Source organism: Heloderma suspectum, chromosome 4, assembly GCF_057233095.1.
Source record: "Heloderma suspectum isolate Gila_16-S chromosome 4, 16-S_ref, whole genome shotgun sequence".
Lineage (NCBI taxonomy): Eukaryota > Metazoa > Chordata > Lepidosauria > Squamata > Helodermatidae > Heloderma > Heloderma suspectum.
The window spans coordinates 145,987,436-146,015,413 of NC_139461.1; the positions used below are offsets into that span (position 1 = coordinate 145,987,436).

A 27,978-nucleotide genomic window follows, 5' to 3' on the forward strand; every position below is an offset into this window, starting at 1 on the left:
CGCCCCATGCCTGTGAGGAACTGCTGACCACTGTCCCATTTGGGGAAGCGCAACAGGGCAGCCTTTCGGTGAAGTGCCAGGAACTGCATGCAGCTCCCCCTGTGGGAAATCATTGAACTGCAGGTGGCAGCTTCTCAGCAGAGTATCTTCCTGTCCTGGGGTGGCTCTGCATTAACAGAAAATCCCACAGCCCTACCTGCATTTTGCTTCCGTTGCTGTGGCGCAACTGGGATTGGCTCCTTTAGACGACGAATGTGATGTGGAATAGAAAACACCCATTCTCAGCCGCCTTAGGGGGGCTTTCTATATTTTTCAATGAAACAGTGCCATCTAGTGGTGGAATTATGGCAGTATGCCGGCACTACACACGGCAGAAATGGCAGGGTTTTTTTTAATATATATATATATTCCAGCTTATCTCCAATCTTTTTAAAGGCAGGAGATGTCCTGGAGGTTAATGACTTCATGCAAAGGACCCACAAACTTCTTGTAAGTGGCCAATCACCAGCGCATAATAAATGCCTCGTGTAGAAATGGCCCTGAACTGACTCTACCCACCCAGGCTGGCCACTGGATCCCTCTAGGCAGGAAGGAGTGTAAAGGACTTCCTGTTGCAGCTCACCCTTGTTTGAGCAACAAAGTCTACCTGAGCTCTGGCTTGTCTTCTGTTTCTAGTCTTGTTTTCCAGTCCAGGCTTGTGGTTTGCCCTCCATTCCTGGCTGCTTGTCAGTCCTGGCTCCTGCCTCCTGCCTACAGCCCAGCCCTGACAATGACTGGGGTCTTCCTACACCATAGGAAGCTCCACAATCCCACCTGGGGCCCCAAGAATAAAGGCAGCAATGAACCCAGACATAAGCCAACAATAAAAGGCAGAGCAGGGCAACCCCCTCCACAAGCTCTGCTCCTATAAAAAAAGAGAATCCCTGGCGTAATTGCTTCCAGGATGAGAGCCAGAGTCTTCCATTATGCATCAGGAAAGGCAAGGATGCAATGCCTGCTATTCTTCCATTGCTGTCCGGTTACTGATGATGCAGCACCTATACTACCCAGGTCCTGGCTCCTGGCTGGTCTGCTCCCCTGTTGTGCCACATCCTAAAACGTGACACTGGCCTTTGGCTCTTCTTTTTCCCCCTCCCTGCACTCCAAGCTAACTGATTCCTGGGCTGATAGGAGTGGGGCACTACACATCCCCAAGGGGAAAAAACTCTGATAGGGAGCAGAAGAAAAGGTAGGGACTGAGAAGGGGGGAAAATAGCTCTACAGAGCCCTTTGAAATCCCATTCCACAAGGCAAGGCAGTTCTGGGTGTGCTGGGGAGCCTTTCCTCCTGGGAGGAAGAGGCTGGAGCCTGTCTTCAGGCTGGAGGGGGTACATCCCCAGATGTGAACACTCTGGACTAAAGGAGGAGCGATTGACTAGACCAAACGCTGCCTGTGATTCGGGCTCATCACTTTTCACTACTCAACAGCATGCAGTGGGGCTCAGGGAAAATATTTTTAACTAGGCATGAGGAAAGGAATTATGAATTTAACGGGCTTTTCTTTCACAGCAAGGCTGCCCTGATAAATGTGTGGCCATAAAGCTCCTGAAGCTATGGCATTATGGGGGAGTTTGCTCCCACATTTCTCTTCAGAAGTCATCTGTGCCCAGTGAAAGGAACAGCTGCTGCTTCTCGGACCTTATTCTCAACACTCCTTTGATCCTGAACCTGAACCTTGACCCCAATGTGAATACAGGATGAGGGCATGCAACTGCCAAAGAAGTATATCTGCAGTGATTTCCGAACAATTATTAGAGTGGTCAAAAATTAACGTGTCAACTTTATGTGCCACTTCACACACACGCTAGCACTGAGATAATATTCAAAATCTGTTGGCTTTGGCCAACTTACTAAGATGACCGATTTAAGTACTATGCTGGTGCTGCCTGCTTGTATGGGCTCTGACCAAAGCAAAATTAACGATATTTATCTTGCCTGATGAGAGTTTTTTGGCTGGGTAATTTTTCTGGAACTGCAGCGAAGTTCAAGGACAGTAATAAAACATTCAATAGTTTCTATTGAAGAAATCACAATATTCAGCATTGAGGCACTGCTTTCCGCAATGTGTTCAGACTTTAAAATACGATCTGTGGGACACTTCGAACCCACCTGCACACTTCCATTTTATCCTAATACAGGAAGAGAAACCTCTGTAAGTCCAAAACGTATAGTTTGGCAATACCTTTATTAGGACCACCCAAAATGCAACAAAAATGTGCAAGCTTTTGAGTTATTCAGAACTCTTCATCAGGCTAGATGATTAAAAAAGAAAAAGCAGAGATGAGGGAAGAAACATAAGAGTCCAAAATGTTTTCTCAGAAATATTTTTCTTTGGGAAGAAGTGGGGAAGGCAGGCATGAGGTTACTCAACATTGCAGAGGGAAGAAATTCTCAACATTTTGGAGGAAGAGGGCCTGACCAAAAAACAAGCATCATCACTGCAGTTTTTCTATAAAACCCTTCTCTCTTCAACTTAGTTGGCTCCACAACAATCGGCAGCCAGCAGGGCTCCCCCACTCTTCCAATTTGAGAATATTTCCTTCTCCTGAAACCTTCACCCCCGCCCACTACCTCCTTGGCAGCCTAAGAATGGGCCCACAAAAGTGGGGAGGCATTTTCAGCTCAGTAAAAGTAAAGATGTTGTCTGGAAATATGACATGAAATTAAGGAAGGAAAAGTACTGTAAACAAGAATCAGCAAAGGGAGCTAGCGGGGAAAGATGACACGGGGAAAATAAGCTTGCCAATATTTCTGCTTTAAGAAGAAGCTGAAGACATTTCTTCTTGCCTGTGGCTCTCTCTGCCCTTAAATATCCTTTATTTCTGAATTCCACTACTCCACACACACAAAAACATACTGCAATTTTATACAACCTACAGTATATGAAAACTTGGACAGATAAGAATTGCTTCTTCCCATATATGGTCAAAAAAGAGGGGAGGAAGAGCAGGAAACTCTCTTCTGAATTAAATATGATAACAGAAGTCTTGTCAGCTTGCCAAAGTTGGTTTGATTTTTATTTCCAAAATCAGCCAGTGAGAGCCACTGTGGTGGTGAGGGTGTTGGAGAGTGTTGGACTGGGACCAGGGGGACCCAGGTTCTAGTCCTCACTCAGCCATGAAGTTCACTGGATGACATTGGACCAGTCACTGGCTCTCAACCTAACCTACCTCACAGGGTTGTTGTGCATATAAAATGGAGAGGAGGAGGACCTCGGGCTCCTTGGAGGAAAAGGCAGGATATAAAGGTAACGAACAAACGAACGAACAAACGAACAAACAAACAGAATCTAAAAACAGCATCACAAGAAGCACATGTTCTCCTTTCACAGTAATTAATGGGCAAACTCCTTCTAGAATTCAGTGGAATGTTTTCAGTTGCAAACAGGTTCCTAGGAATGGACATGTGGAAACATCCTACACTGAATGAAGGGAAATTGTATGAACAGGCTTAGATGAATCTCCAGGTACACAAAGTCAACTGAAGTAAATCATCTTGTGATGCACCTAGTGAAAACCCTTAGATAAAAATAATATTGTGTCCCATCCCATTTACTCCCTCCACTTCACCCTGTCTCATTTACTATACATTGGCAACAGCTCAGCCCAGAATACTGGCCATATCCAGTGACCTGGTTCACATGTAAGGCCAATTCATGGGTTGTTTAACCCATGAATTTGTGGTGTTGCAGGCAGCACAGTGAGCAAACACACTGCCTCCTGCACGCTCACTGCTTCTTCTTTGCATCCGTTTGCATAAACAACCCAGGAATGCCCCATTCCTCAGTTGTTTGATGTGACATGTTTGTTGTTTGTTTGATGCAACCTGTGAACTCAGAACTCAGGATTGCTGAGGGACAAACAAACCCAGTAAAAAAACATGGATTCAAACTTTGGGTTTGTCCCTCAACAATCCAGGATTCTGGGTTCACATGTTGCATCAAATAATCCAGGAACAGGGTGTTCCTGGGTTGCTAATAAAAGCTGATGCAAAGTGGAAGAGACAAGCAGGCAGAAGACAGTGCGCTCACTTGCTGCTGTGCAACCCTGACTAACTATGGCTTGTTTAACCCATAGGTTGTTGTCATAGGCAAACCAGGCATTGTGGAGTGCTCAGCACATGTTTTGGTGTTCAAATGAGACTCAAAAACTTTGGAAAACAAGCCTGATTCAGAATTGATTAAAAAATCTATGTGATTGTGGTTTCATTCATTCATTCATTCATTCATTCCATTTCTACATGACCCAATAGCTGAAGCTCTTGGGACAGTTCACAAAACAGAGCTAAAAACATCACGTAAAGCAGTGTGGGTCCAAATCCCAGAAGCACCCTCTCTTTTGCCCCTGACATGACTGTTCTTTCCCCCAGCACGCAAAAGACGAGTGGGGGCTTTTCCCCTTCCCCATTATGGAGCCCAAATTCCCACCTCCTGCTTCTCAACCCTGTGGCCTTATGGAACGAGTGACCAGTGGCAATGGCGGCTGTCAGCATGTGTCTCTGACTGACTTTCTGGCCTCTCCTCTTGGCCAGTCTTTCCCTCCCCGGGAACCCTTGTTCGGGAGGCTGACATGCATGCTCTGCAGGCACTCTAACTCAGGATGCTGTGCAGCGTGCAGGGGAGCTGTGTGCCTCCTCCTTCCTCCACCTCACGTGCTTTGCTCCTGAAACGACGCACATGAGGAGCATACGGGGAACCAACCCCCTGCCTGTAGGGATGGCCAGGCTTGGCAGTAGCAGGGTCACCGCTGGCTGAACCACTAGGGCTGATGGAGTGGGAGTGCTGTGAGGTCATCTTGCAGGGGGGGGCACGGGGATTCAAGCATGTGTGTTGGGGTGTGACCCCATTGCCGGGAGATCATTGTCTCCCTCTGTATATGGGCAGAATATAGGTGTCATCACCGGCACAGTTCATGACTGATGGACTACGGTGGTGCTTCTAGGCATTTTTTATACCATTTTTGTATTTTCCAGTTTTGTGTTTTTCCCCTTACCTCCCAGTCTGAGCACATATGGGAAAGAGCAGCCATTCCACTGCCATAGTAGCAGCATCTCCCCTGTCCTGGGGCATCTCTACACCAGCCTAAAATCCTGCATTTAAAATGGGGCTTTCTGCTTCCCTTTTCAACGCAGGATCACAAGTGACTCCCTTTTTCACCCATTTCCTTCCCCCCTCCCCTTTTCCCCTCCTTCTCCCTGTATCTGAGTCTTCCATTATCTTTAATTGATCTCGCTCCTCTTCTTGCCACTTTTCCGCTTTTCCTCTTTTCACGGAGGGAACTCAAGTGGAACACAATGGGGTAATTTGATAGCTCATTATCTGAGATCAATTTAAAAACGGAACAAAGGGCATTTAGTGCAGGAGACACCCTGGGGGGTCACAGTATCATGTAAAAAGCCTGCAAACTTCCGTGAAGGAGCAATCTCAATCACAGGATAAAAGCTCCATGTGAAGAAAGCCCTGACTTAATTGCAGTATAGGATTGCTCTGTTAAGAAATGATTAAGAAGCAAGCCCAATAACTGACTGATCCTATTTCCCTGTTCATCCGAACAGTGGCATCTACACTTGCAACTTGCTCAAGACCTACCCAAGGGCCTCATTGCCCAGGGCAAAGCTACCCATGGCTGAGTCACTTCTCTTCGCACACCACCCATCTGCTCTATACTTACCCATGTTTCTCCTTTTAGGCTTGTTTCACTATCAAAGAATAAGCATTTTATTTATTTATTTTTAATTTTTGCATCATGCTTTTTCTTCCAAAAGGAAGCCCAAAGCAGCTAACCATAACTTTCCAAAACAAGTACAACATCAAAAGCAAAACAATCTGGAAAATGGTCTAATAATAAACTAGTGATTAATTATCTAGCTCCTTTTCCAGGTGATCACATTAAAACATGCCCCCACTACCAGCTGCCAATATTGATTCTAGTGATGGATGGGCTATGTCTGCAACAAAGCCAAAGCAAGGGGCTGTCTTCACAAGTGATTTACTGCAAGGTTAGAGCAGTCTGAGTTCCTTTGCGACAGATGACATCATCACCAATCCGCTGCCAACCAGTCACTTCCCTCTTGAAAGTCCACATTTTCTGAAACACCTTGTACTCCGACTTTTTTTTTACTGAAGGTGGCTCCGTGGTGGTTTTTCTACAGTGTACCATGCCCCCAACCATTAAATTCTGGGCGTGCCTCTGTGACCTGGCAGGGACATGGTCAAGGGGGTGGGGCACCACATTCCCTCTTGTTTCCCCAGTGGAAGTTTTCCCATTGAGAAAATCCCCAGGAGCACAGCAGTGGCCCCTCACATTACTGCAGTAGTGGGGACGCTCATTCACCTTAGCTAGCCTGCTTACAATCTTTAACATATCCCCCCGCCCTTCTGTGCACATTTACTCTGAAGTAAGAAATAAATCTCTCTCTCCTGCAGTGAAAGGGTTAAAGGCTAACTTTGGTAACTAGCCCTAAAGCACTCTTCCGCTTCTCTGATGCTCTAGTAAATCGCTTCTTTGATGTTCTGTAGTTTCTCTGATGTAAAGTCATTTCTCTGTTGTTATGTTCCTGCATTGAGCAGGGGGTTGGACTCGATGGCCTTGTAGGCCCCTTCCAACCCTACTATTCTATGATTCTATGTAAAGTCCCTTCTCTGCTTTATCACAGTAATGATCTTTACGGGAGCTTCTCATTGAGAGTCTAAATGTATACCCCATGTTCTCCGATGCTCGAAGAGTATTTCAATTCGGGCTTGAAATGAAAGGGGTAAAATGGGGAACCAAAAAGGTGAACCAAAACTGCACCATGTCTCACCTCGTGTGTGCGCACACTATTGCCTGTTTCATGGCTGCAGTGGTGCAGCTGGTAGACCTCAGAGTTTGGTGTTTGTCTTCTGTTTTGTTTTGTTTTTTACCAAGATGTCCCCTCAGAACAACAACATGTGATGATGCAGTATCGTTCTGGGATGGGGTAGGTGGCCACCTTCTGCCAGAACTGCAAGGGGGGGGGAGAACCTTTGGAAGAAAATTTGTCTTCCTTCACAATCCCCCGTCTCAGGAAATCCAGTTTTTCCCTGATAAGCTCCGGGGTGGCTGCTGAATGGCCACAATGTCATCTATCCCTAATGACCTCAACACGCAGCCAGCTCACAGTAAATCGCTGGTGGAAACACAGCCTTGGACACAGGCTTCTTCCCACTTAGCACTACATCCCATTCACAAGCATTTACCCACTGAGAACCTGTAGAGTCTTTCCCCATTGAGAAAATTGGAGCAGCACTGTTTCAAGCCTTCAGAATAGCGTACTTCCTTTTTTTCCCATTGAGATAATCAGAGCGACACTGTTTCAAGCCTTCACAGCACTGCACTAGCTATCTAGCCTCTTTTTCCTAAGCACAATAGGGCAGTTTCATTCACAAAGGGGAAGGAGAAGGGGCAGCCAGTAGCGGAAGCCTGCAGCAGCAGTATTTTGCAGTATTGCTACTGCGAGACACTGAAAACTAAAGAATACACAGAGGGGAAGGGGAGGGGTGGCCAGTAGCTGGAGCATGGACAGGGTGGGGAACAGGCCTCCCTCATGAGCAGCATCTCTGCATTTGATGATGTTCACGTCAACTGGCGGGACTCCGCCCAACCCCAAAGTAAGGTGGCTTAAAGTGCTGTTCTGTGACTTGGGAAAGCGTTTTTTATGTGGTGTAGGCCCCACTTTTCTTGCTTCGTGTGCTGCTGACGGACCAAAACCAATTTCATGATAATCTGGATAAAAGCTGAAAGGCGGCAATACAGCTCTTAGGTAGGCTGCTTGGGCCACCGTCTGGCACGTCGGGCGTTCCCTGATCAGTGATGCTGCCAACACTCAAAAGTGGTTCGATTCACATATTCACAATTTTTGAATGCATAATGAGCTCTGACTTAGATAGAACTAACTTTTGAAAATTTCACAATTCAAATCGAGTTAATTTAGGTTTTCCTTGTGCCTGCCCTATGCTGTCTGTATTGTGCATGGGGGGTGGGGTGGCAGCGGCGGTGTACACAACGAAGTAATATGACGTGGTCCAAGGATTTTTAACCATTATCATCTTTATTTAAAGAATAATAATTAAAGGTAGAAGGTCCCAGCATCCATAATGGGACATTTTTAGTTCCTTTATTTTTCCAAAGTGGTGTTTCCAAATTGATCTGTATAGCATCATTTACCAGCTGGGGATTATAGAATCATAGAACAGTAGGGTTGGAGGGGCCTATAAGACCATCGAGTCCAACCCCCTGCTCAATGCAGGAATCCAAGTCAAAGCATCCCTGACAAATGGCTGTCCAGCCTCGTCCTGAATGCCTTCAGCATGGGATAGCCCACCACCTCCCTAGGTCATTGGTTCCATTGTCGAATTGCTCTAACGGTCAGCAGGTTTTTCCTGTTGTTCAGCCAGAATCTGGCTTCCTGTAACTTGAGCCCATTCTTCCATGTCCTGCACTCTGGGATGATAGAGAAGAGATCCTGGCCTTCCTCTCTGTGACAGCCTTTCAAGTACTTGAAGAGCGCTATCATATCTCCCCTCAGTCTTCTCTTCTCAAGGCTAAACATGCCCAGTTCTTTCAGTCTCCCTTCATAGGGCTTTGTTTCCAGTCCCCGATAATCTTTGTTGCCCTCCTCTGAACCCTCTCCAGTTTGACTGCATCCTTCTTAAAGTGTGGTGCCCAGAACTGGACACAGTACTCCAGATGAGGCCTAACCAGTGCTGAGTAGAGGGGAACTAGTACTTCCCGGGATTTGGAAGCTATGCTTCTATTAATGCAGCCCAAAAGAGCATTTGCCTTTTTTACAGCCACATCACATTGTTGGCTCATATTCAGCTTGTGATCAACAACAATTCCAAGATCCTTCTCGCTTGTAGTGTTGTTGAGCCATGTATCCCCCATCTTGTAACTGTGCATTTCTTTTTCCTAGGTGCAGAACTTGGCATTTATCCCTATTAAATGTCATTCTGTTGTTTTCTCCCCAGCGCTCCAGTCTGTCCAAATCACTTTGAATTTTGTTTCTGTCTTCCAAGGGATTAGCTATGATTCCCGCCCAATTTTGTGTCATCTGCAAATTTGATCAGCATTCCCTGCACCTCCTCATCCAAGTCATTAATACAAGTGTTGAAGGGCACTGGGCCCAGGACTGAGCCCTGTGGTACCCCACTCGTTACCTCTCCCCAGTTTGAGAAGGTCCCATTGATAAGCACTCTTTGAGTCCAATTCTGTAGCCAACTGTGGATCCACCTGAGAGTTGTTTCATCTAGCCCACTTTGAGCTAGTTTGCTCCTCAGAATATCATGGGGCACTTTGCCGAAACTTTTCTGAAGTCGAAGTATATTATGTCTATAGCATTCCCACAGTCCACAAGGGAGGTTACTTGATAAAAAAAAAATGAGATCAGATTCATGTGGCAGGATTTGTTGGCTTCGAGTCATCACTGCATTGTTTTCAAGGTGCTTCCAGATGGATTGCTTTATCATCTGCTCCAGAATTTTCCCAGGGATTGATGTCAGGCTGACTGGTCTGTAGTTCCCTGGTTCCTCCTTTTTGCCCTTTTTGAAGATAGGGACAACATTAGCCCTCCTCCAGTCATCTGGCACTTCCCCCGTCCTCCATGATTTCTCAAAGATAATAGACAGTGGTTCTGAGAGTTCTTCTGCCAGTTCCTTTATTACTCTAGGGTGTAGTTCATCTGGCCATGGAGATTTGACTCATTCAAAGTAATTAGGTGTTCTTTGACCATATGCCTATCGATCTCAAGCTGCAATCCTGCCCCTTCAGCCTGTACTTCGCCTTTGCCAGGGGATCACAGACCCTCTTTTGGGAGAAGACTGAGCCAAAGTAGGAACTGAACACTTCTGCCTTTTCCCTATCATTTGTTATAATTTTGCCATCCTTATTTAATAGCTGAACCACCATTTCTTTCCTCTGTCTTTTACTACGAATGCAGCTGAAGAAAGCTTTTTTGTTGCTTTTAGCATCCCTCGCTAACCTCAGCTCGTTCTCAGCTTTAGCCTTCCTGACGCCATCCCTGCAATTCTGTGCTACCTGCCTGTACTGTTCCTTTGTTACTTGGCCTTCCTTCCACTTCCTGTATGTGTACTTTTTTGTTTTCAGGTCATCTCTAAGCTTTTTGTAAAGCCACATTGGCTTCTTCTGTTGTCTTCAATCTTTTTTTCTTGTTGGAATTGTTTGTAATTGTGCCTTGAAAATTTCCTTTTTTAAGAAATCTCACCCATCTTGGACTCCTTTTCTCGAAAAATGTATAATCTCAACCCCCTCTTTCTATAGGAGTAAATTATCCAAATCCAACTCATGTATGAAAGAAAAAAGCAGAAGCAGAAAGCTGAAATAGGGCTGCAATCCAAAGACATTTTAGAGTGCGATCCTATGCATGTTTAGACAGAAAGGCCTACAATTCCAAGCATGCCCTAGCCACCTAGCTGGGGCATGCTGGGAGTTGTGGGCCTTTTTCTGTCTAAACATGTATAGGATTGTGCCTTTAATTGATTAATTGTCAAGTGTTTAGAATTGTTTAGTCTCACAATTCTGCATACTGGTTCAAATTTTCATATCAATATATTCTGGATTTGTAATAGAATTTATTTTTTTTAGAAAGTTTGTTTTAGATTTCTAGAGCATAAGGACATTAAATAATACAAAGAAAGAGGTAGAGAACACAGAGTTCCTTTGCTTAGCAGTCATTCCGCAGCTAGGGCTTCAGATAGGAAAAAGTCAAGAATACAATGGTTGTACAAGAGCTGAAGGGAGTTGGCATAGTATGGCCAATTTGCTTCCTTCTCCTTCCTTAAGAGCAACAGTAGTTTCTTTTTGGAAATTAAAACACATTTAGGCTGCAATCCTATGCACACTTTCCTGGGAGTAAGCCCCACTGAAGTCAGTGGGGCTTGCTTCTGAGTAGATGTACATAGGATTGCACCGTTAGTGGTAGAGTACCTCTGTACACAAAGGCTCTATCTGGATTCTCCACAATAAAAACTGACTCCCTCATTACAGCTAGACTCCTTTTCTAAGGCTGGCCAGCCAGATGCAAAACCTTCCTCCCCCTAAAGAACATAAGCCAGGATTTATGAGCAAAACCTTGAAATGAGCAACTGTAGCTCAGGATAACAATGGATTTCGTCCTGCACAGCATCCCTTATCTTTCCCCATGATGGCCCTTGAATCTGTTCAGAAACTCCCCACTCTTTCTTCAGTGAACATGCACTAAGGCTTCAGTCTTGTACATTCATGGTTAGGGGTGAAGTGCTGTTACATGCAGTGAGATTCATGCTACTGATGCTCCTCAGGTCTGAGCAGTGCTACTCGCCGAAGCAGTGAGGAGGCAGGTCAACCCCTCTGCTGTGGCTCTTTCTTGGCTTGCCTGGCCTAGGGGGAAAAGCTCCTCTCTCCCTCTCCTCGCTGGTAGGGCCAGCAGTAGCTGGCTGAGAGGGGGAAAGGCTCTGCCACAGCCAAAGGCCGAGGAGGGGAGCTGAGGCAACAACAACGACCTCCTGTCAGAGGCCTGGGTGCCTCATGCGAGGTCCCGCGCAGCATGGCAGCCAGCAGGAGCCTCCCTCCTGATACAAAGAGCAGCTTCAGGGTGGGGGTGATTTGCATTGGGAATGTGGAAAAGGGGAAGGTTAAGCCCCCCTTCTTCCCCTGTTTTGGTCTTTACTCTGATCCTTCCCGCCCCCTGTCCCGGGGCTGTTATTTACCGTTACAGATACACATGATATTAAACCACATGTTTAACATCACATGTAACGTCACATGAAAACCCTTGGTTTTCACTCATACGTTTACTCAGAAATAAGACTCATTCAGCATAAGTCCTGCTTCTCAGTGCAACTGGCCCTTTAACAGTTTTCCTTCTTCCCTCTTTCCAAGCACTCAGTTGTTGCATGAGTGCACAGGGTCTTTCCACACAGTCAGGAATCCTAGAAAACCAGCATTCCCAATTGTGCAGAAGGAGCACCCGGCATGAGTGGTTGTACATTCATAGATAGATAAATTTATTACCATCATAGATCAGCACATAAAATGTACAATACTAACACGCAGTGTGGATAAATATACAGAAACTCAAAAAGACCCCGAAGTGTTACCCAGTTGAAATAGTACTGTTTTATTAAAAGTTTGTGGCAAGCACTAGCAGCTGCAAAAACCTGGCCACCTGATCTGTAATCTTAGGATCCTGATTAGAAAGAACAGAAAAATAAAATTAATTTGATCCGCCTGGCATTTTTGGTAAAATAACTGTAATGAAAACACAGTGAATTTCTCAATAAACGGAACAATATCGTAGCACACATCCAACAGTTCCCACTTCCCCTCCATCACAGGGGCACAGATGTTCATGGTACGGAACTTTCCAATATCATCCCTTTAAAAGCATAGCTGATAAAACATTAAATCGAGCTGATGTGAAGGCTTTTCTGAATTTGGGGATTGTTAAATTAGTCAGCTAATTTGCAAGTGCAAGTACCTTACTCCCAGAGAAGGGTACATTCATAAGATCTATGCCCATGTTCAGCTGAATGAGTGAAACGGGGGAGTGGGGGCGATGGTGCACATGATCCACCCCCACCCCATGCATTCAGCTAATGGTAGGAATTCAGAAGGAAGCAGGACCCAGGAAGCGGGCGTTTTATACAGAGATAGATATTAGGGGTGAACGAAAGTCACTTACCTTTTCTCGCAGCTTTTTCGCGGTGGGGGGGAGCGCTTCGCTGCTCCCCCCGCGAAGTTCAGGCTGGGGGGGGGAGGCTTCCCGCCTTGCCCAGCCGAAATTCAGGCCGGGGAGGAGGCTTCCCACCTCGCCCGGCCGCGAACACGAAAGTAAAAAAAAAAAAAGTCCCCTGATAGGCTACGTGACGATTCACGTAGCCTATCACGGCTAGATCTGGAAAGTCAGCCGTGATAGGCTACGTGAATCGTCACGTAGCCTATCACGGGTGACTTTAAAAAAAAAAAAGCGCGTACGCGAATGGCGGCCCCCATAGGGAGCCGCCATTCGCGTTCCTTATTTAGTTGCTGTAGTCTACGTCAATGTTTACGTAGACTACGGCGAAAATAAGGGCAACGCAAATAGCGTTGCCCTTATTTTCGCCGTAGTCTACGTAAACATTGACGTAGACTACAGCGACCAAATAAGGAAGGGGAATGGCGGCTCCCTATGGGGGCCGCCATTATCCGTACACATTTTTTTTTTTTTTTTAAAGTCACCCGTGATAGGCTACGTGACGATTCACGTAGCCTATCACGGCTGACTTTGCAAATCTTGCCGTGATAGGCTACATGAATCGTCACGTAGCCTATCAGGGGACGTTTTTTTTTTTTCTTTCATTGCAATGGCGGGGGCGGCAGCCGGTCGAAAGACTGGCTGCCGCTCCCGCCCCGCTCGAACACCGGACGAACCGCCAGCCGGACCCGCCGCCGGGAGGGACATTCAGGGAAGGTAAGTCCCGTCCCGGGGGGGGGGCGGGGGGGGCGGAGGATTTCTCCCCGAAACTTGTTCGGGGGCCGAACACGTTGGCGCTCGGCCCCCCGAAGTTTCGAGGAGAAATTCTCCGCCATCCCTAATAGATATGGTCATTGTTCTTACCAACATTGTCATGTCCTCAATAGTCTCTATTCTTAGTCTACCATAAAAATGCTAAGGATTTACCAAACAAATATATCACTGGAGTCAGTTTCTAGTAAGGATTACTAGAAACCAATTTCACAGAGTCCAGATAGAAAAGGGAGCAGTACTTTATTCTTCCATCCTCTCTGGAATATGGCATAAGTTGCAAAGCATTTGGCCTTAGGGAGATAAGAATCAAAGCACCACAGAATTATAGAGCTAGTCTTTACCCAAAGACCACCAAGTGTACTCCTGCTCCCCATAATCTGACAAAGACATATAGTGTGTGGTGAATTCTAAATAGCATCCTAGGCGGTGTCTCCATCGTCGATTTGCAGTGAGCTAGCTCCATTCGGAGGTCGTTTGGGGCACATGATGTCATGGCCATCTCGCAGCCACCCTGGAGCTTTTTGCAGAAAAAACAGATTTCCTGAGACTACTTTATGTCTGATTCTTTTCCTTAAGTCAGGTTCTCCGCACTATAGTTGCTGTGTGCCCCAACCCCTGCATTTACCTCAAGTGTGCTAGCCCTGCCCAGGGGTGTGCCTTTCATCCTAACCCCGGTCAAGGGGTGTTTCTGTCAAGGGCTCCTTGGAGGCCTCTCTCAGTCTAATTCAGTAGCCAAGTCCAGACACAGACAAATGGATTATTTTCAAAGCTTTATTCCTCTTTTACAACTTAACAACTCTACTGTTAGCAACTAGATATGAGCAGCAGAGTACCTATGCCCTACGTCGGAACAGTTAGTCCCCGTTTGAAAGGGAATTACTGGCAGACCCCTGAACTTAAGGACTAGGGAGAGTCCCTCCCCTTTTTCCTTGGACCCTCTGGGCACAGCCGTTGTTTGTGCGCCAACCGGGCACTACGCCTCCTTTCTGCGCCCTCTATTTGGCGCCGCTCTCTGCGTCGGCATCGCGCGTCCATCAAGTCTGCTTCCCGCGCTCTGTCACTCCCAGGACTGCTATCTAAGCTAGGAATGCTGGTGGGAGGAATCTCCGTCAGCTGTTGGCCCTGGGAAAGAGGAGTGCGCTCCTCTCCCAGGAGCGACTCCTCTTCCTCAGAATCAGAACTACTCTTGGATTCTATGGGCTCAGTGTCCACCCTGACAGTTTCCCATCCCTGTGTTTCCTAGCACAAACCAATTTGTGACTACTCAGAAGTAAATCCCATTGTGGTCAATGAGGCTTGTCCCCTAAATGCGCACTTCTGAAGTTACTGAGATCCATTTCTTTGATGTTTGATTGACTGCTGTAGGGAAGTAATTAACGCGCAGCCTTGATCCTTTGCAGAACAGGGGCTTCAGGGCAGGGAAAAGGGGGTTAGAAGGGGCTGGCTGGGGCCACAGTAACTCAAGCACTTATAGAGGTAAAGGCAAACTGGAGTGACTCCCGTAAAGGCTGTCTTTTTTGCTTCCCTGTGAAACACAATTTCCAACTTATTTTTCCAACTTATAGTCAGGACTGCTGATTTCATCTGAGATAAATCTTGCAAAAGTTTATCTTTAGTAGGATTAGTAATATTTAACAAGCTTCAAATGCAAAATTCTGCATTTACATATCTTGCAAACTGGTCCTATGAATCCTTATTTGGAAATACATCCCACTGTTCTTTCTGTATTCCTGTGGCTTACTGCCTAGTAAAAGTCATAGGACTGCAGCCTCAATAAAGGACAAATATGGGAATCTCATATAGATTTCTATGAGACTAATATCATATTTGTATGTTTTTAATTCAAACACCGTTCGTACTTTCTGCTAACCATAGTTTACATGGCTCTAAACAGCTGTCATTATGGTTTGCCAATTCAAACATCAAAGCAAAACATAGTTAACATAAACCATGGTTTGCAAACCTACTTCAAACTATGATTTCCAATTCTGATTTGCTAATTGATGGCAAACCATGGTTTGTCAATCCAGACAATTGGATTGTCTTAACTTCTTAATACACCATACATAGGCTTCCTTAATGGTGTGATGTCTAAAATAAGCCAGACCAAGCAATCCTACAGACCAATTAAGCTGGGGAGAGGGGGACAGATATGGTGTTACTATGCCAGCGCAATGGCCAGCAAATCCTATACTCACACAGCCAAGGACGGGGGACACACACAAGCGCATCACAGAACAAAAATGACAGCCATGCCCCCAGTGGCCCAGGCAACACCAGTGTCCATCTATCATGGGCTGCTTTGGCAATGATGCCCCCATGCGACTCAGACACAGAGGAAGCCAATGTACCAGCAAGAGGGACACACACACCCAGGACAGCTTCCAGCCCAATGACGACCCCAGAGTGCCTCCTACTCCATGAGCTCTTGTGACACAGGCAACAATGACTCAACCACTGTGACCTCTCAAGGATCTCCACAGGCAAGAATCCAGACCCCCTTATACCACATGGAGCTCAAGCCACATAACACAGCACCCCAATAGCTGAGAAGACACACAGCCCTCCTTGACACAAGGTTCAAGGCCCACTGAGGTGGGAGAACAGCCTGCTGCCAGAGAAAGCCAGGGCCTGGACAGACGACAAAGGAAGCTACAACTGCACACGGTGGGCAGCAGCCTCCAGTGCCTCCCCAAATAGGTTGGAAAGCTAGAGCTGCGAGCTCAAGCTCCATTGTGGGGAATGATGGAAAGGAAAGCTATTGAAGAAGAGCCCAGCTGCATGTTTGAAGAACAACTTTCAGGAACCATTTTGAATGTTGTGGCCTGATTGCCCACCTGCCCTATTTCTGTGGAAAAGCCTGTTTTCATACCAACAGTGATCCCTTGCTCAGTGTGAATGTGCACAGCCCCAATATTAGCCATGACCAAAGTCCTGTGAGGCCTGGCCCCAGTGTGCTCCTTGTGCAGAATCACAAAGGTGATTCGCAGGGTTCATGCCTTGTCTGCCGCGCCAAGCGCTCTTTTGGACAGGCACCTTTGCTTGGGCCCACCTTCACAGCTGAGGGGTAAAGGGAGGAGACTGGCTCACCACTGAGGCACTATGGCTGTTGCTCGCTCAGCTGCTCACTACAGTGCCACTGGTCTCCTGCCTCTGGAAGCCCATCTCCAACATCCTCCATTCCCCTCCCAGAAGCTGTATTCATGGAATAAGGAATTGGATGTTGTGGGAAATTCATGTGTTTGCCTTCTGTAAAACGGCTCTTGGATTTCAGCAGCAAATGATTTTAAAGGAATTGTGGGGTGTTTGGAGGCTCAGACCCACCCCATATTAAACCTGTGGCCTTCTCACATGTGCCCTGTAGACTGGTATGCAATTTGTGGTATGCTGCCAGCTAAGTGCCTCTGCAAAGCTTGCAAGCAGGGTCTGAAGGCAGTGGGCAACCCCTGTTGTTTGTGCCAGAATCTGGCTTCCTATGAGAGAGGGCCGGGCATCATGGTCCCCAGCTCTAAAATGGGCGTTTCCAGGAAGGCATGCAACAGAGTTAATTCCTTGCTTATCAAACGCACACCATGTGTAACAAGAGCTGCAGGGTTGGCTCACTTCCTTGGGAGATCTGCCCAGTATGAAGGCTCAGGTGGCCTCAGTGGCATGGAATGCCTTCTACCAACTTTGGTTGGTGGCCCAGCTACGCCCCTATCTGGAAAGGAATAACCTGGCTTCAGTTGTCTATGCCCTGGTAACCTCCAAGTTAGATTACTGCAATGCGTTCCATGTGGGGCTGCCTTTGAAGATGGTTCAGAAACAGCAGCTCGTGCAAAATGCAGCAGCCAGATTGCTAACTGGGACTAGAAGGTCCTCACATATAAGACCGACTCTGGCCTGCTTGCACTGGCTGCCTATATGCTTCTGAGCTCAATTCAGGGTGCTGGTTTTAACCTAGAAAGCCCTACATGGCTTGGGTCCACAATACCTGATGGAATGCCTCTCCCAAATTGAACCTACCTGTACTCTATGTTCAGCATCCAGGTGCCTCCTCCAAGGGAAGCTCAGAAGGTGGCAACGAGGAAGAGGGCCTTCTCTATGGTGGCCCCCTATCTATGGAACGAGCTCCCCAATGAGGTCTGCCTGGTGCCAACATTGCTATCTTTTTGGCACCAGGTTAAGACTGACCTCTTTTCCCAGGCATTTGGCAGCATATGATGAGTTTTAATTGGTCCTGGATGTGTCCTTAGCTATGACAGTCTGTTCAACATTGTTTTTAGTTATACTTTGTGTATATTGCCTGTGTGCTTTTATGTAAATGGATTTTGAACTTTTTATACTGTATTTAATGTCTAACCCCTGTAAATTGCCCAGAGAGCTTTGACTATGGGACAGTATAGAAATGTGATAAATCAACATCATCATCACCATTTCTGGGGCTGCTTTTGGAATCCATCTCTGCCATCCTCTCCAGACTCTGAGGTTCTGCTTTATCAAATATGTTCACTGGGGCAGAACATCTATGTTGGCAGCCATGATTCTTCTAGGTTTGTCTTTCTGGGAGGCACACCTAGTTTAAATATTGGGGAAATTGCAATTCCATGGGAAGAAATCTGCTTCCAAATCCAAAATGCTTCCAAAAAATGAGCGTCCAAGTCTTTCAGAGATTATCTTTGCAGATAATGACCAGCACCTTAAATTGGGCCTGGAAACACACAGGCAGCCAGTGCAGATGAAGAATCAGTGAAGTCCGTTCTCTGCGATCTGTCCCAGGCAAGAGCCAAGCTGAGACTTCTGAATTCTCTGGACTGTCTCTGTGGACAGCCCCACATGACATGTGTGACCAGAGCATGGAGAATGAGGCACAATGAAGAGGCACTGCTAGCTTATCCACTTTAGTGGGTGGAAAGCACGCTTAGCCACAGCCTGAGCAGCCAGAAGCACAGCCAATCTCAGGAGAGCCCCAAACAGCAAAACACCATCCTTCGGGGGAGCAGAGCCCTTGTCATTCAGGTGGGCCACTCATCATCAGCACTTCCAACTTGTCTGGATTGGACACGGTCAGGATTAGGCGACAGGGAATGCCGTGTGGCGAAGCCAGGCTGACCTGAATTACTCCCTCCCACTTGCCGTTTTGGGCCTGGGCCTCCCTGCGTGGCGGCTCACGCTCCCTCTTGCAAAGAAGGATGTGCAATCTGCTTACAGAATGAGGTCACCAGTGATCCGTGATGAAAAACAAGGTACTGACAGTGCAACAAGGAGGAAACCCCAAATAGGGGCTTAGCTTGTAAGTTCATGGCCTATTCTTTGGGTTGAAGCTAGCCAAGTCAAGGTTTTCCACACACCCAAGCAAAGTGGGAAAACAACAGAAAGTCTAAGTAAGCAGGTGTTGTGATCACACCTTTGTAAATCAACTAGATAGAGATAGATAGCACCATCAACGTATAAAACCATCGAGTCCCTGCACCAAAGAGCTTACAGTCTACATTCTGACAGTGCAGAAGACAAAAAAAGGGAGAAAGGGGGGAGGCAAGAGTAACAAGAGTGAGCAGATGCAGTTATACATACTCATTCAAGAGCAGTCGTGTTCTGACTTTTCAGATGCACCTTTAACTGCAAAACCATTTACCATGACATTTATTTTTTAGTTTACCATCTCTGGCTCCCCAACCCTTCTTTTCTTTCTCTTAAGGAAACTAAACCCCAAACCCCAAGCAGACAGTGGTTGTGGTGGTAGTGCAACCTAAGTAGTATTATGACCCAACAACTGGAAACCAGCATTCTAGGAGGGCTGCAACCATCCATTAAAACTGACTTTGCCATTACATAAAATGCTAAAGCTCAATTTAAAGGAATGCAGCAATCCCATCTATACCTCTCTGATTTACAGGAGTTAATGCACTTTAAGCACAGGAAATATTTTCCTTCACAACCACCGAGAATTCTTGGGATTATTAGGAAATGCAGCTTCTAAAACACTGGATAGTTCTGTCCCTTCAAAAGCATTTCACTATCTGCTTCAGTGATGAGCAGTTCTCACCTCTCTGAAGGTGGCTTTAGCATTTGCTTATTGGATGCGCTGTCCTTGCACCCTTCAAATACCTAATTAGTGTTCTCTGTGTGCATGCATACGCAGTCCCCCCCCCACACACACACACCTTGTTTTGTTCATTCTCAAAATGCGGGATCCCAATCAGGCAGGAGGGTTTCCCTAGCAAATATTCATTGCTGCATAACTCAATTTGGAGAAGAAAAGAAATCTTCTTGGGGCTCAGTTAAAACAGAATACAGAAAATAGTTTTTAACCAAAAAATCCACATAAATGGGACATTTATCAAATAGCAGTAGGGTGGCCAAAAACAAGAGAGGACCAGGCTCCCATACTTTTAATAGATGTGCAGAAGGGATTTCAGCGGGTGTTGTTTGCAATGCATGCCTGCTGAAATTCCCTTTCCAACACAACTATTAAAGGTGCAGGAGACCAGTCCTCTTTTACATCTGGACACCTTAAATAGCGGCACACCCCAGGGAGAAAGGATTTTAAAAGAAAGAAAGCTAGTTCTTTTTGTTGAAATGTGATGCTCTTGAACTTAAAAAAAATAAAAGCCACAGAATGATGCCTTGATTCCCCATGCCCACCGGTATACCCAGTTTCCTTGGGGCTAGATCCATTATGTTTCTGTTCTGTGTCTTTTAGTCACACTCTTGGGGCTTGCACGGCACAGAGGACACAGCTACTTTGGAGGCAAATAATGTCAAGCTGCCCTTCATGTAATCCAGTCACCTCTGCAGCTGAGCAATGCCTGCCCTGCCTCCTCCTTGGGCGTTCACACAGCTGCTGCTCTGCTTTTTTCAAACACCCCCCCCCCCCGCTGCCACCCCCTTGCTAAAGGGCTTGTAAATGATTCAGAATCTTCTCACTCCCAGAATCACAGCCTACTGCTGTGGAGACTTGATATCACATATGAGCACCTACATTTTGAGCAGAACCACACAGAACTGTGTGTTGGGGGCGGGGGGAGTAACTGGGGGGAGGATTCACATGCAGGGTCCATTCACAGTGGAAATGGGGCCAGCGGCTTATTCTTCTGTAGTGAATCTTTTAGCCACCAGTCCGGACCTGACACCTCACCAGTCGCAATAAAACCGCAGCAGGAATCGGAGATGGGTGTCAGTCTAAGTGTTCCTTCACATGTGCCTCTTTTCTCTCCACACTGGGGAGAATCATGCCAAGAGGGCAAAGGGGAACATGCAGATCCTCATTTAAGACATAACCTGGCTGAAAGCTTATGAATGCACAGCTCCTAGTTTCTTACAACAGAAACGCACTGCAGTGTGGCAGATGGAGTGCTGAACTCTGACTTCATATTCCCTGCTCAGCCATGAAGCTTACCGCGTGAGCCTGGGGCAGCCCTTTATCTCTCCCCCTAGCCTACCTCACAGACACGGGAGGATAAGATAGGAAGGACGGTGTCTGCCATGCTTAGTTCTCTGGCAGAATGGCAGAATAAAATGATAACAGCAATATAAACAAGCAAGCTCCTTCACCATTCAAATGCATCTCCATACCAAAAACGACAACCACCACCTTAAGGAATGGTCACACCAGTATGCACAGAGAATCATCACAAAGGAAGACGTACTGTTAAATTATCAACCAAAAAAACAAAAGTCCCTTTAAATAAAGCTGGCATTTTTTAACCAGGTAACTTGTTGCTTTGTTCTTATTGTAAAAGAGGAAGCATTAAAGGTGCATAAATGTTCTCCCAGCATCACTAAATACATTTCAAGGTCCTCTTATCTTACCTTTTCAGCCCACTAATGGGCAATCCACTTCTAGTGGACCACACCAGTATAATAAGTTACAGATAAGAGCCACCTGTAAGGATCAGTATTATACTAACAACAGTAGAATTATATAGTACACATGTCACTCACAAAAATAACTGCTTCAACAGCAAGTGACTTGGATCACGTTCCGTGATAGTTCTTGTCTCTGAAGGAACAGAGACTTTCTGGATGTTACACAAGAAAAAAACCTATTTGCATGAAACCTTCTAATCAGCATGTCAGAGTCATGACCGTGGATATACCCAGAAAACACCCTGCTTTGATTATTGCGGATATTAATTCCTGCTGCTATTTTTAAATATTTCAGAAATAGAAGAGGATTTTACAGAGCAATGTGCTTTTGAAGGAGACAGAAACAGTATCTCGACACATTTGCATTGGCTCAGGCAGCTTGAAAATGCTCTCTGGTTAGAAGCTTTTACAATGCAGTAAAATATGCTAACAACTGAAAGTACCTTCTGTGGGGCCTGCTTCTTTTGCCTTCTCCCTCCCTTCTTTGTTCTTTTTGCCCCTTCCTCTGCCCTTCCTCTTGTTCTCAGACATCCTGCACAGACAAGAATATTTACAGTCCCAAGGAAAAGGCAACTCCTGCCAGATGTAAATACCCCAGCAGTGCTGCTTCAAGGTTTGCTTGCCAGCTGAAACTTCCGACTGTTCTTATACTGTTTATGACACAGGCAACACCCACTTCTGGGTGGATAAGTGTGGTTTTTAACTATTTCCATACATATCCCCCAGCTGCAATAAAACATGCCTGAATGGCAGCAGGATCCCATGAAGATGGGGCTCCACGAGACCTCCTAGAGTCTGACTTTGTGGTGTGGGTGGCCTGGGAAATACAAACCAACATGCACAAGGTGCCAGGGGAAATCAGGAGCCTACGCCAACACTACCAGGATTATTCCACAATCAGATCTCTTCTGCTAAAGTCTGCCTTTCATCCTTAGGATTACAAATTGTTTGGAATTCTTCACCTTACTAATGCTCACAATTCCCAGGAAGCACAGAATATTATATTCCAGAGTTTCTAAATTCCAAAATAAGGTGCAGATGCATTTGTGTGACACTTTTAGGGATCAAGCCCACATCGACTTCTGAAAGTCACTCAAGGAATATGTGGCACAGCAAAGAATGCAAACACAAATCGTATAAATTCCATGTTCTGTATTCTGCATTCTCTACCAAGGTCAGACAGTGCATAAACATGGCCTCTGAAGTTATATTTCAGCATACTGTTGCCCTGCAACATCAGTGCAAAAGGCAAGTCAAAACCTACAAGCTGTAACCTTCTAGTGCATATGTCTGTAACGGAGCAATCCTATGTCTCCTAGACAGCATCCTGGGGATACAGGATTTTTTGGTTTCCTGGCTCCAGAGCTGAAGACAGGGCTCCCCACCCCCTCCCCCTCATAGCCAGTGCGGAGAGAACCATGCCGGGTGCCTCTCTGCACAGTGTGCAGAGATGCGGGAAGGGGGCGTGCCTGGGGGTGGGAGGGGAGGTGGCTGGGGTGGCTGGCTTATGCCATTTCCTGTCGCTGTCCCAGCTTCCTTCCTTCCCCCAAAGCCTCCACTAGACCATCAAAATCGGCCGTCTCGCTAAAATGCAGAGAGGGAGGCGCACGGTTCTCGTGTGACCACAGAGTAGCACCCAAACCATAGCTACTCATTCGTCTTGAAGACCCAGGCCCTCTAGAATATTTTCCAGATATTCCTACTACACTCTTGCCCTACATGTATGTGCTGTATGTTATGTGCATATCTATGTGAATTGTACTGAACGGTTTTAAATTAGGCACATGCTTTGGATGGGATGCCTCATTTACATGGGCTATCCACAGGACATTGTTATCAAATTGCTGTCCCCGTGTTTTCCCAGAGCTTCCTCCACCTTTTCTCAGACCGTGGAGAATGATCTGACTTGCCCGAAAAGAACATGGGACAGCAGCACAATCTCTACAGGTCTGGATGGCTCTTGGCACTGCGCTCCTGGCTTTCTAAGAGGCATGGTTTCAGTTCTTGTTGAGGAGTGGAGTATAACAAAAGCATTACATGTATGGCTTGAAAACTGCGTTTTGATGCTCATATTAGTGCCCAGGGCTAGCTGGAGCAGATGGCCTTTGCAGTGTGTGTTGGAGCAGGGCGCACTTTCTTCTGAGCAAGACTTGCACTCCGCCAAGTCTGCAAGAGAAGTTTGCCACTCATCTATCCATAGATGCACACACATTTATTTTGGGGGGATTCAGGCTTCAACCATGTAACGCGCAGACCTGGTCTGTCACAAGCTCAGCCAGTGTGTACTGGTTCTTCTGAGCACATCTCCTCTTTAGAATCCTGTCCTTTAGCATCCTGTGAAATTGCAGGACAAGAGATCTGCAATCACCGTCTTTCTTTTTTTGGTTTGTAATTTATTCATATGTTGTATCATTGCAGCTTCAGAATCCTAAATTGAAGGATTTCCAACCAATAACTAAGTGGGTTTTTTTCCTCAGCTAGAAAATGGCAACCCTGCATCTGACTTGCTGATCTTGGAGGTGGGGGTGTTCAGAGGATCCAGGAGAGTGTGTATAGGAAATTTCCTGCATGGATAAACAGCATTATTATTACAATTAAGCATTTAGAAGACATTCTAGAAAACGTTTGCCATACTTATCCCACCTCTCATTTGGCCTGGCTTTTTTCAGCACATATGGAGAGGAAAATTCTCTCTGATTGATCTTCAGGGGCAAATCTGAGATGGTGTATTTACCTTTTTATGAAGTGGCTAGGGGGATTTGTCTTTATTTTATTAACTGGGGGAAAAGTCTTGCCATTGCGTTAGGCCATGGCTTGGCTAGTGATGGTCCAAGATACTTGGCTGCCCAACGCAGAACCAAATGTCAGCCTGCCCAGCCCTTGGCCACCATGACCAGCACTTTGGAAGGTCTTGCTGCAACATTTAGATCCTAATCCCTGCCCTCCTCCATTCCCACCTTATGGTGTGGCTTGAAGCGGGTTTCTTCAACCTGCTGCATGGCAACTGACAGACTATTGTTGGTATCAAAGCTTTAGAGAATGATGTACACTTTTCCCTCTGCAGAGATTGTTGTTGTTGTTGTTGTTGTTCAGTCGTTCAGTCGTGTCCGACTCTTCGTGACCCCATGGACCATAGCACGCCAGGCCTTCCTGTCCTGCGCTCTCTCCCGGAGCGTGCTCAAGTTCATATTCATTGCATCCGTGATGCTATCTAGCTATCTCATGCTCTGCCGTCCCCTTCTCCTTTTGCCTTCAGTCTTTCCCAGCATCAGGGTCTTTTCCAGGGAGTTTTCTCTTCGCATTACGTGGCCAAAATATTGGAGCTTCAGCTTCATTATCTGTCCTTCCAATGAGCACTCAGGGTTGATTTCCTTTAGGATGGACTGATTTGACCTCCTTGCAGTCCAGGGGACTCATAAGAGTCTTCTCCAGCACCACAGTTCGAAAGCATCAATTCTTCAGCGCTCAGCCTTCCTTATAGTCCAGCTCTCACAGCCATACATTACTACTGGGAAAACCATAGCTTTGATTAGACGGACCTTTGTCGGCAAGGTGATGTCTCTGCTTCTTACTATGCTGTCTAGGTTGGCCATAGCTTTCCTCCCAAGGAGCAAGCGTCTTTTAATTTCATGGCCACAGTCACCGTCTGCGGTGATCTTGGAGCCCAAGAAAGTAAAATCTGTCACTGCTTCCATTTCTTCCCCTTCTATAAGCCAGGAAGTGATGGGGCCAGATGCCATGATCTTAGTTTTTTTAATGTTGAGTTTCAAACCAGCTTTTGCACTCTCCTCTTTCACCCTCAACAAGAGGCTCTTGAGATCCTCTTCGCTTTCTGCCATTAGGGTGGTATCGTCTGCATATCGGAGGTTGTTGATAATTCTCCCAGCAATCTTAATTCCGACCTCCGATTCATCCAACCCAGCATTTCTCATGATGTACTCTGCATATAAGTTAAATAAGCAGGGTGACAATATGCAGCCTTGTCGTACTCCTTTCCCAATTTTGAACCACTCGGTTGTTCCATGTCTGGTTCTGACTGTTGCTTCTTGACCCTCGTACAGGTTTCTCAGGAGACAGGTAAGGTGGTCTGGTACTCCCATCACTTTAAGAATTTGCCACAGTTTGTTGTGATCCACACAATCAAAGGCTTTAGCGTAGTCAATGAAGCAGAAATAGACATTTTTCTGGAATTCTCTTGCTTTCTCCATGATGCAGCGAATGTTGGCGATTTGATCTCTAGTTCCTCTGCCTCTTCTAAACCCAGCTTGTACTTCCGATAGTTCTCGGTTCACATACTGCTGAAGCCTAGCTTGTAGGATTTTGAGCATCACCTTGCTGGCATGTGAAATGAGCGCAATTGTGCAGTAGTTTGAACACTCTTTGGTGTTGCCCTTCTTTGGAATTGGAATGTAAACTGACCTTTTCCAGTCTTGTGGCCACTGTTGAGTGTTCCAGATTTGTTGGCATATTGAATGCAGCATCATCTTTTAGGATTTTAAATAGCTCGGCTGGAATACTGTCATCTCCGCTAGCTTTGTTGTTACTAATGCTTCCTAAGGCCCACTTGACTTCACTCTCTAGGTTGTCCGGCTCAAGTTCAGTGACCGCACTATCATGGCTATCAGGGACATTCAGATCTTTCCTGTATAGTTCTTCTGTGTATTCTTGCCACCTCTTCTTAATCTCATCTGCTTCTGTTAGGTCCCTGCCTTCTTTGTCCTTTATCATGCCCATCTTTGCACAAAACGTTCCCTTGATATCTCCGATTTTCTTGAAGAGATCTCTAGTCTTTCCCATTCTGTTGTTTTCCTCAATTTCTTTGCATTGTTCATTTAAGAAGGCCTTCTTGTCTCTCCTTGCTATTCTCTGGAACTCTGCATTCAGTTGGGTATATCTTCCCCTTTCTCCCTTGCTTTTCGCTTCCCTTCTTTCGTGAGCTACTTGTAAAACCTCATCAGACAGCCACTTGGCTTTCTTGCATGTCTTTTTCTTTGGGATGGATTTCGTTGCTGCCCCCTGAACAATGTTACGGACCTCCGTCCATAGTTCCTCAGGCACTCTGTCTATCAGGTCTAATCCCTGAAATCTATTCCTCACCTCCACTGTATATTCATCAGGGATATGATTTAGGTCATACCTGAACGGTTTAGTGGTTTTCCCGACGTTCTTCAATTTAAGCCGAAATTTTGCAACAAGCAGCTCATGATCTGAGCCACAGTCAGCTCCAGGTCTTGTTTTTACTGACTGTATGGAGCTTCTCCATCTTTGGCTGCAAAGGACATAATCAATCTGATTTCGATATTGACCATCTGGTGATGTCCATGTGTAGAGTTGCCTCTTGTGCTGTTGGAAAAGAGTGTTTGCTATGATCAGCATGTTCTCTTGGCAAAACTCTATTAGCCTTTGTCCTGCTTCATTTTGTACACCAAGGCCATGCCTGCCTGTTATACTGGTGATTTCTTGACTTCCTACTTTAGCATTCCAATCCCCTATGATGAAGAGGACATCTTTTTTTGGTGTTAGTTCTAGAAGGTGTTGTAGGTCTTCATAGAACCGATCAACCTCAGCTTCTTCGGCCTCAGTGGTTGGGGCATAGACTTGAATTACTGTGATGCTGAATGGTTTGCCTTGGATTCATACTGAGATCATTCTATCATTTTTAAGATTGTACCCCAATACTGCTTTTCCCACCCTTTTGTTGACTATGAGTGCTACTCCATTTCTTCTAAGGGATTCTTGCCCACAATAGTAGATATGATGGTCACCTGAATTAAATTCGCCCATGCCTGTCCATTTTAGTTCGCTGATTCCCAAGATGTCGATGTTCAATCTTGCCATCTCATGTCTGACCACCTCCAGCTTACCTTGATTCATTGATCTGACATTCCAGATTCCTAAACAATATTGTTCTTTACAGCATCGGATTTTCTTTTCACCACCAGACACATCCACAGCTGAGTGTCCTTTCGGCTTTGGCCCAGCCGCTTCACTCTTTCTGGCGCTACTTGGAAATACCCTCTGCTCTTCCCCAGTAGCATATTGGACACCTTCCAACCTGAGGGGCTCATCTTCCGGCGTCATCTCTTTTAGCCTTGTGATACGTTCCATGGGGTTTTCTTGGCAAGAATACTGGAGTGGGTTGCCATTTCCTTCTCCAGTGGACCACATTTTGTCAGAACTCTCTGCCATGACCTGTCCATCTTGGGTGGCCCTGCACGGCATAGCTTATGGCTTCACTGAGTTACGCAAGCCCCTTCGCCACAACAAGGCAGTGATCCATGAAGGGGTCTGCAGAGATAGTGCAGCTCTTATTCCTCAGCTAAAGCACAGAGCAAAAAGGCTGGCAGGAGTGGGTGAGCCTCAGCATTTGCACAGCCAGCTGCTATATCCCAGGCTGGCTTACAGTGGCCAGGCAGGTGAGCTTTCAAGAGGGAGACTGACCGGTGGTGCTGCCTGTAAGATTAGCTTGCAACACCAGCATCTCTCACCTGAAGCAGCTGCCTCACTCTGCCTAATGGTAGAGCCAGCTAGGGATGTACAAAAGTCACTTACCTGGTCCCGCAGCTTGCT

At 46.2% G+C, this 27,978-nt stretch overlaps 2 protein-coding genes across 2 annotated transcripts in view; both read right to left on the reverse strand.

Moving 5' to 3' along the window:
- The window catches only part of NRG2 (neuregulin 2), a 209,885-nt gene that overhangs the window by 112,263 nt on the left and 69,644 nt on the right, over nucleotides 1-27,978 (reverse strand). The window lies entirely within an intron of this gene.
- Nucleotides 15,609-27,348, reverse strand: LOC146347517 (uncharacterized). The gene has a single exon (XM_084850846.1). It carries the CDS (start codon nucleotides 26,782-26,784, stop codon nucleotides 25,714-25,716), a length of 1,071 nt encoding a protein of 356 aa, XP_084706972.1. The 5' UTR covers nucleotides 26,785-27,348; the 3' UTR covers nucleotides 15,609-25,713.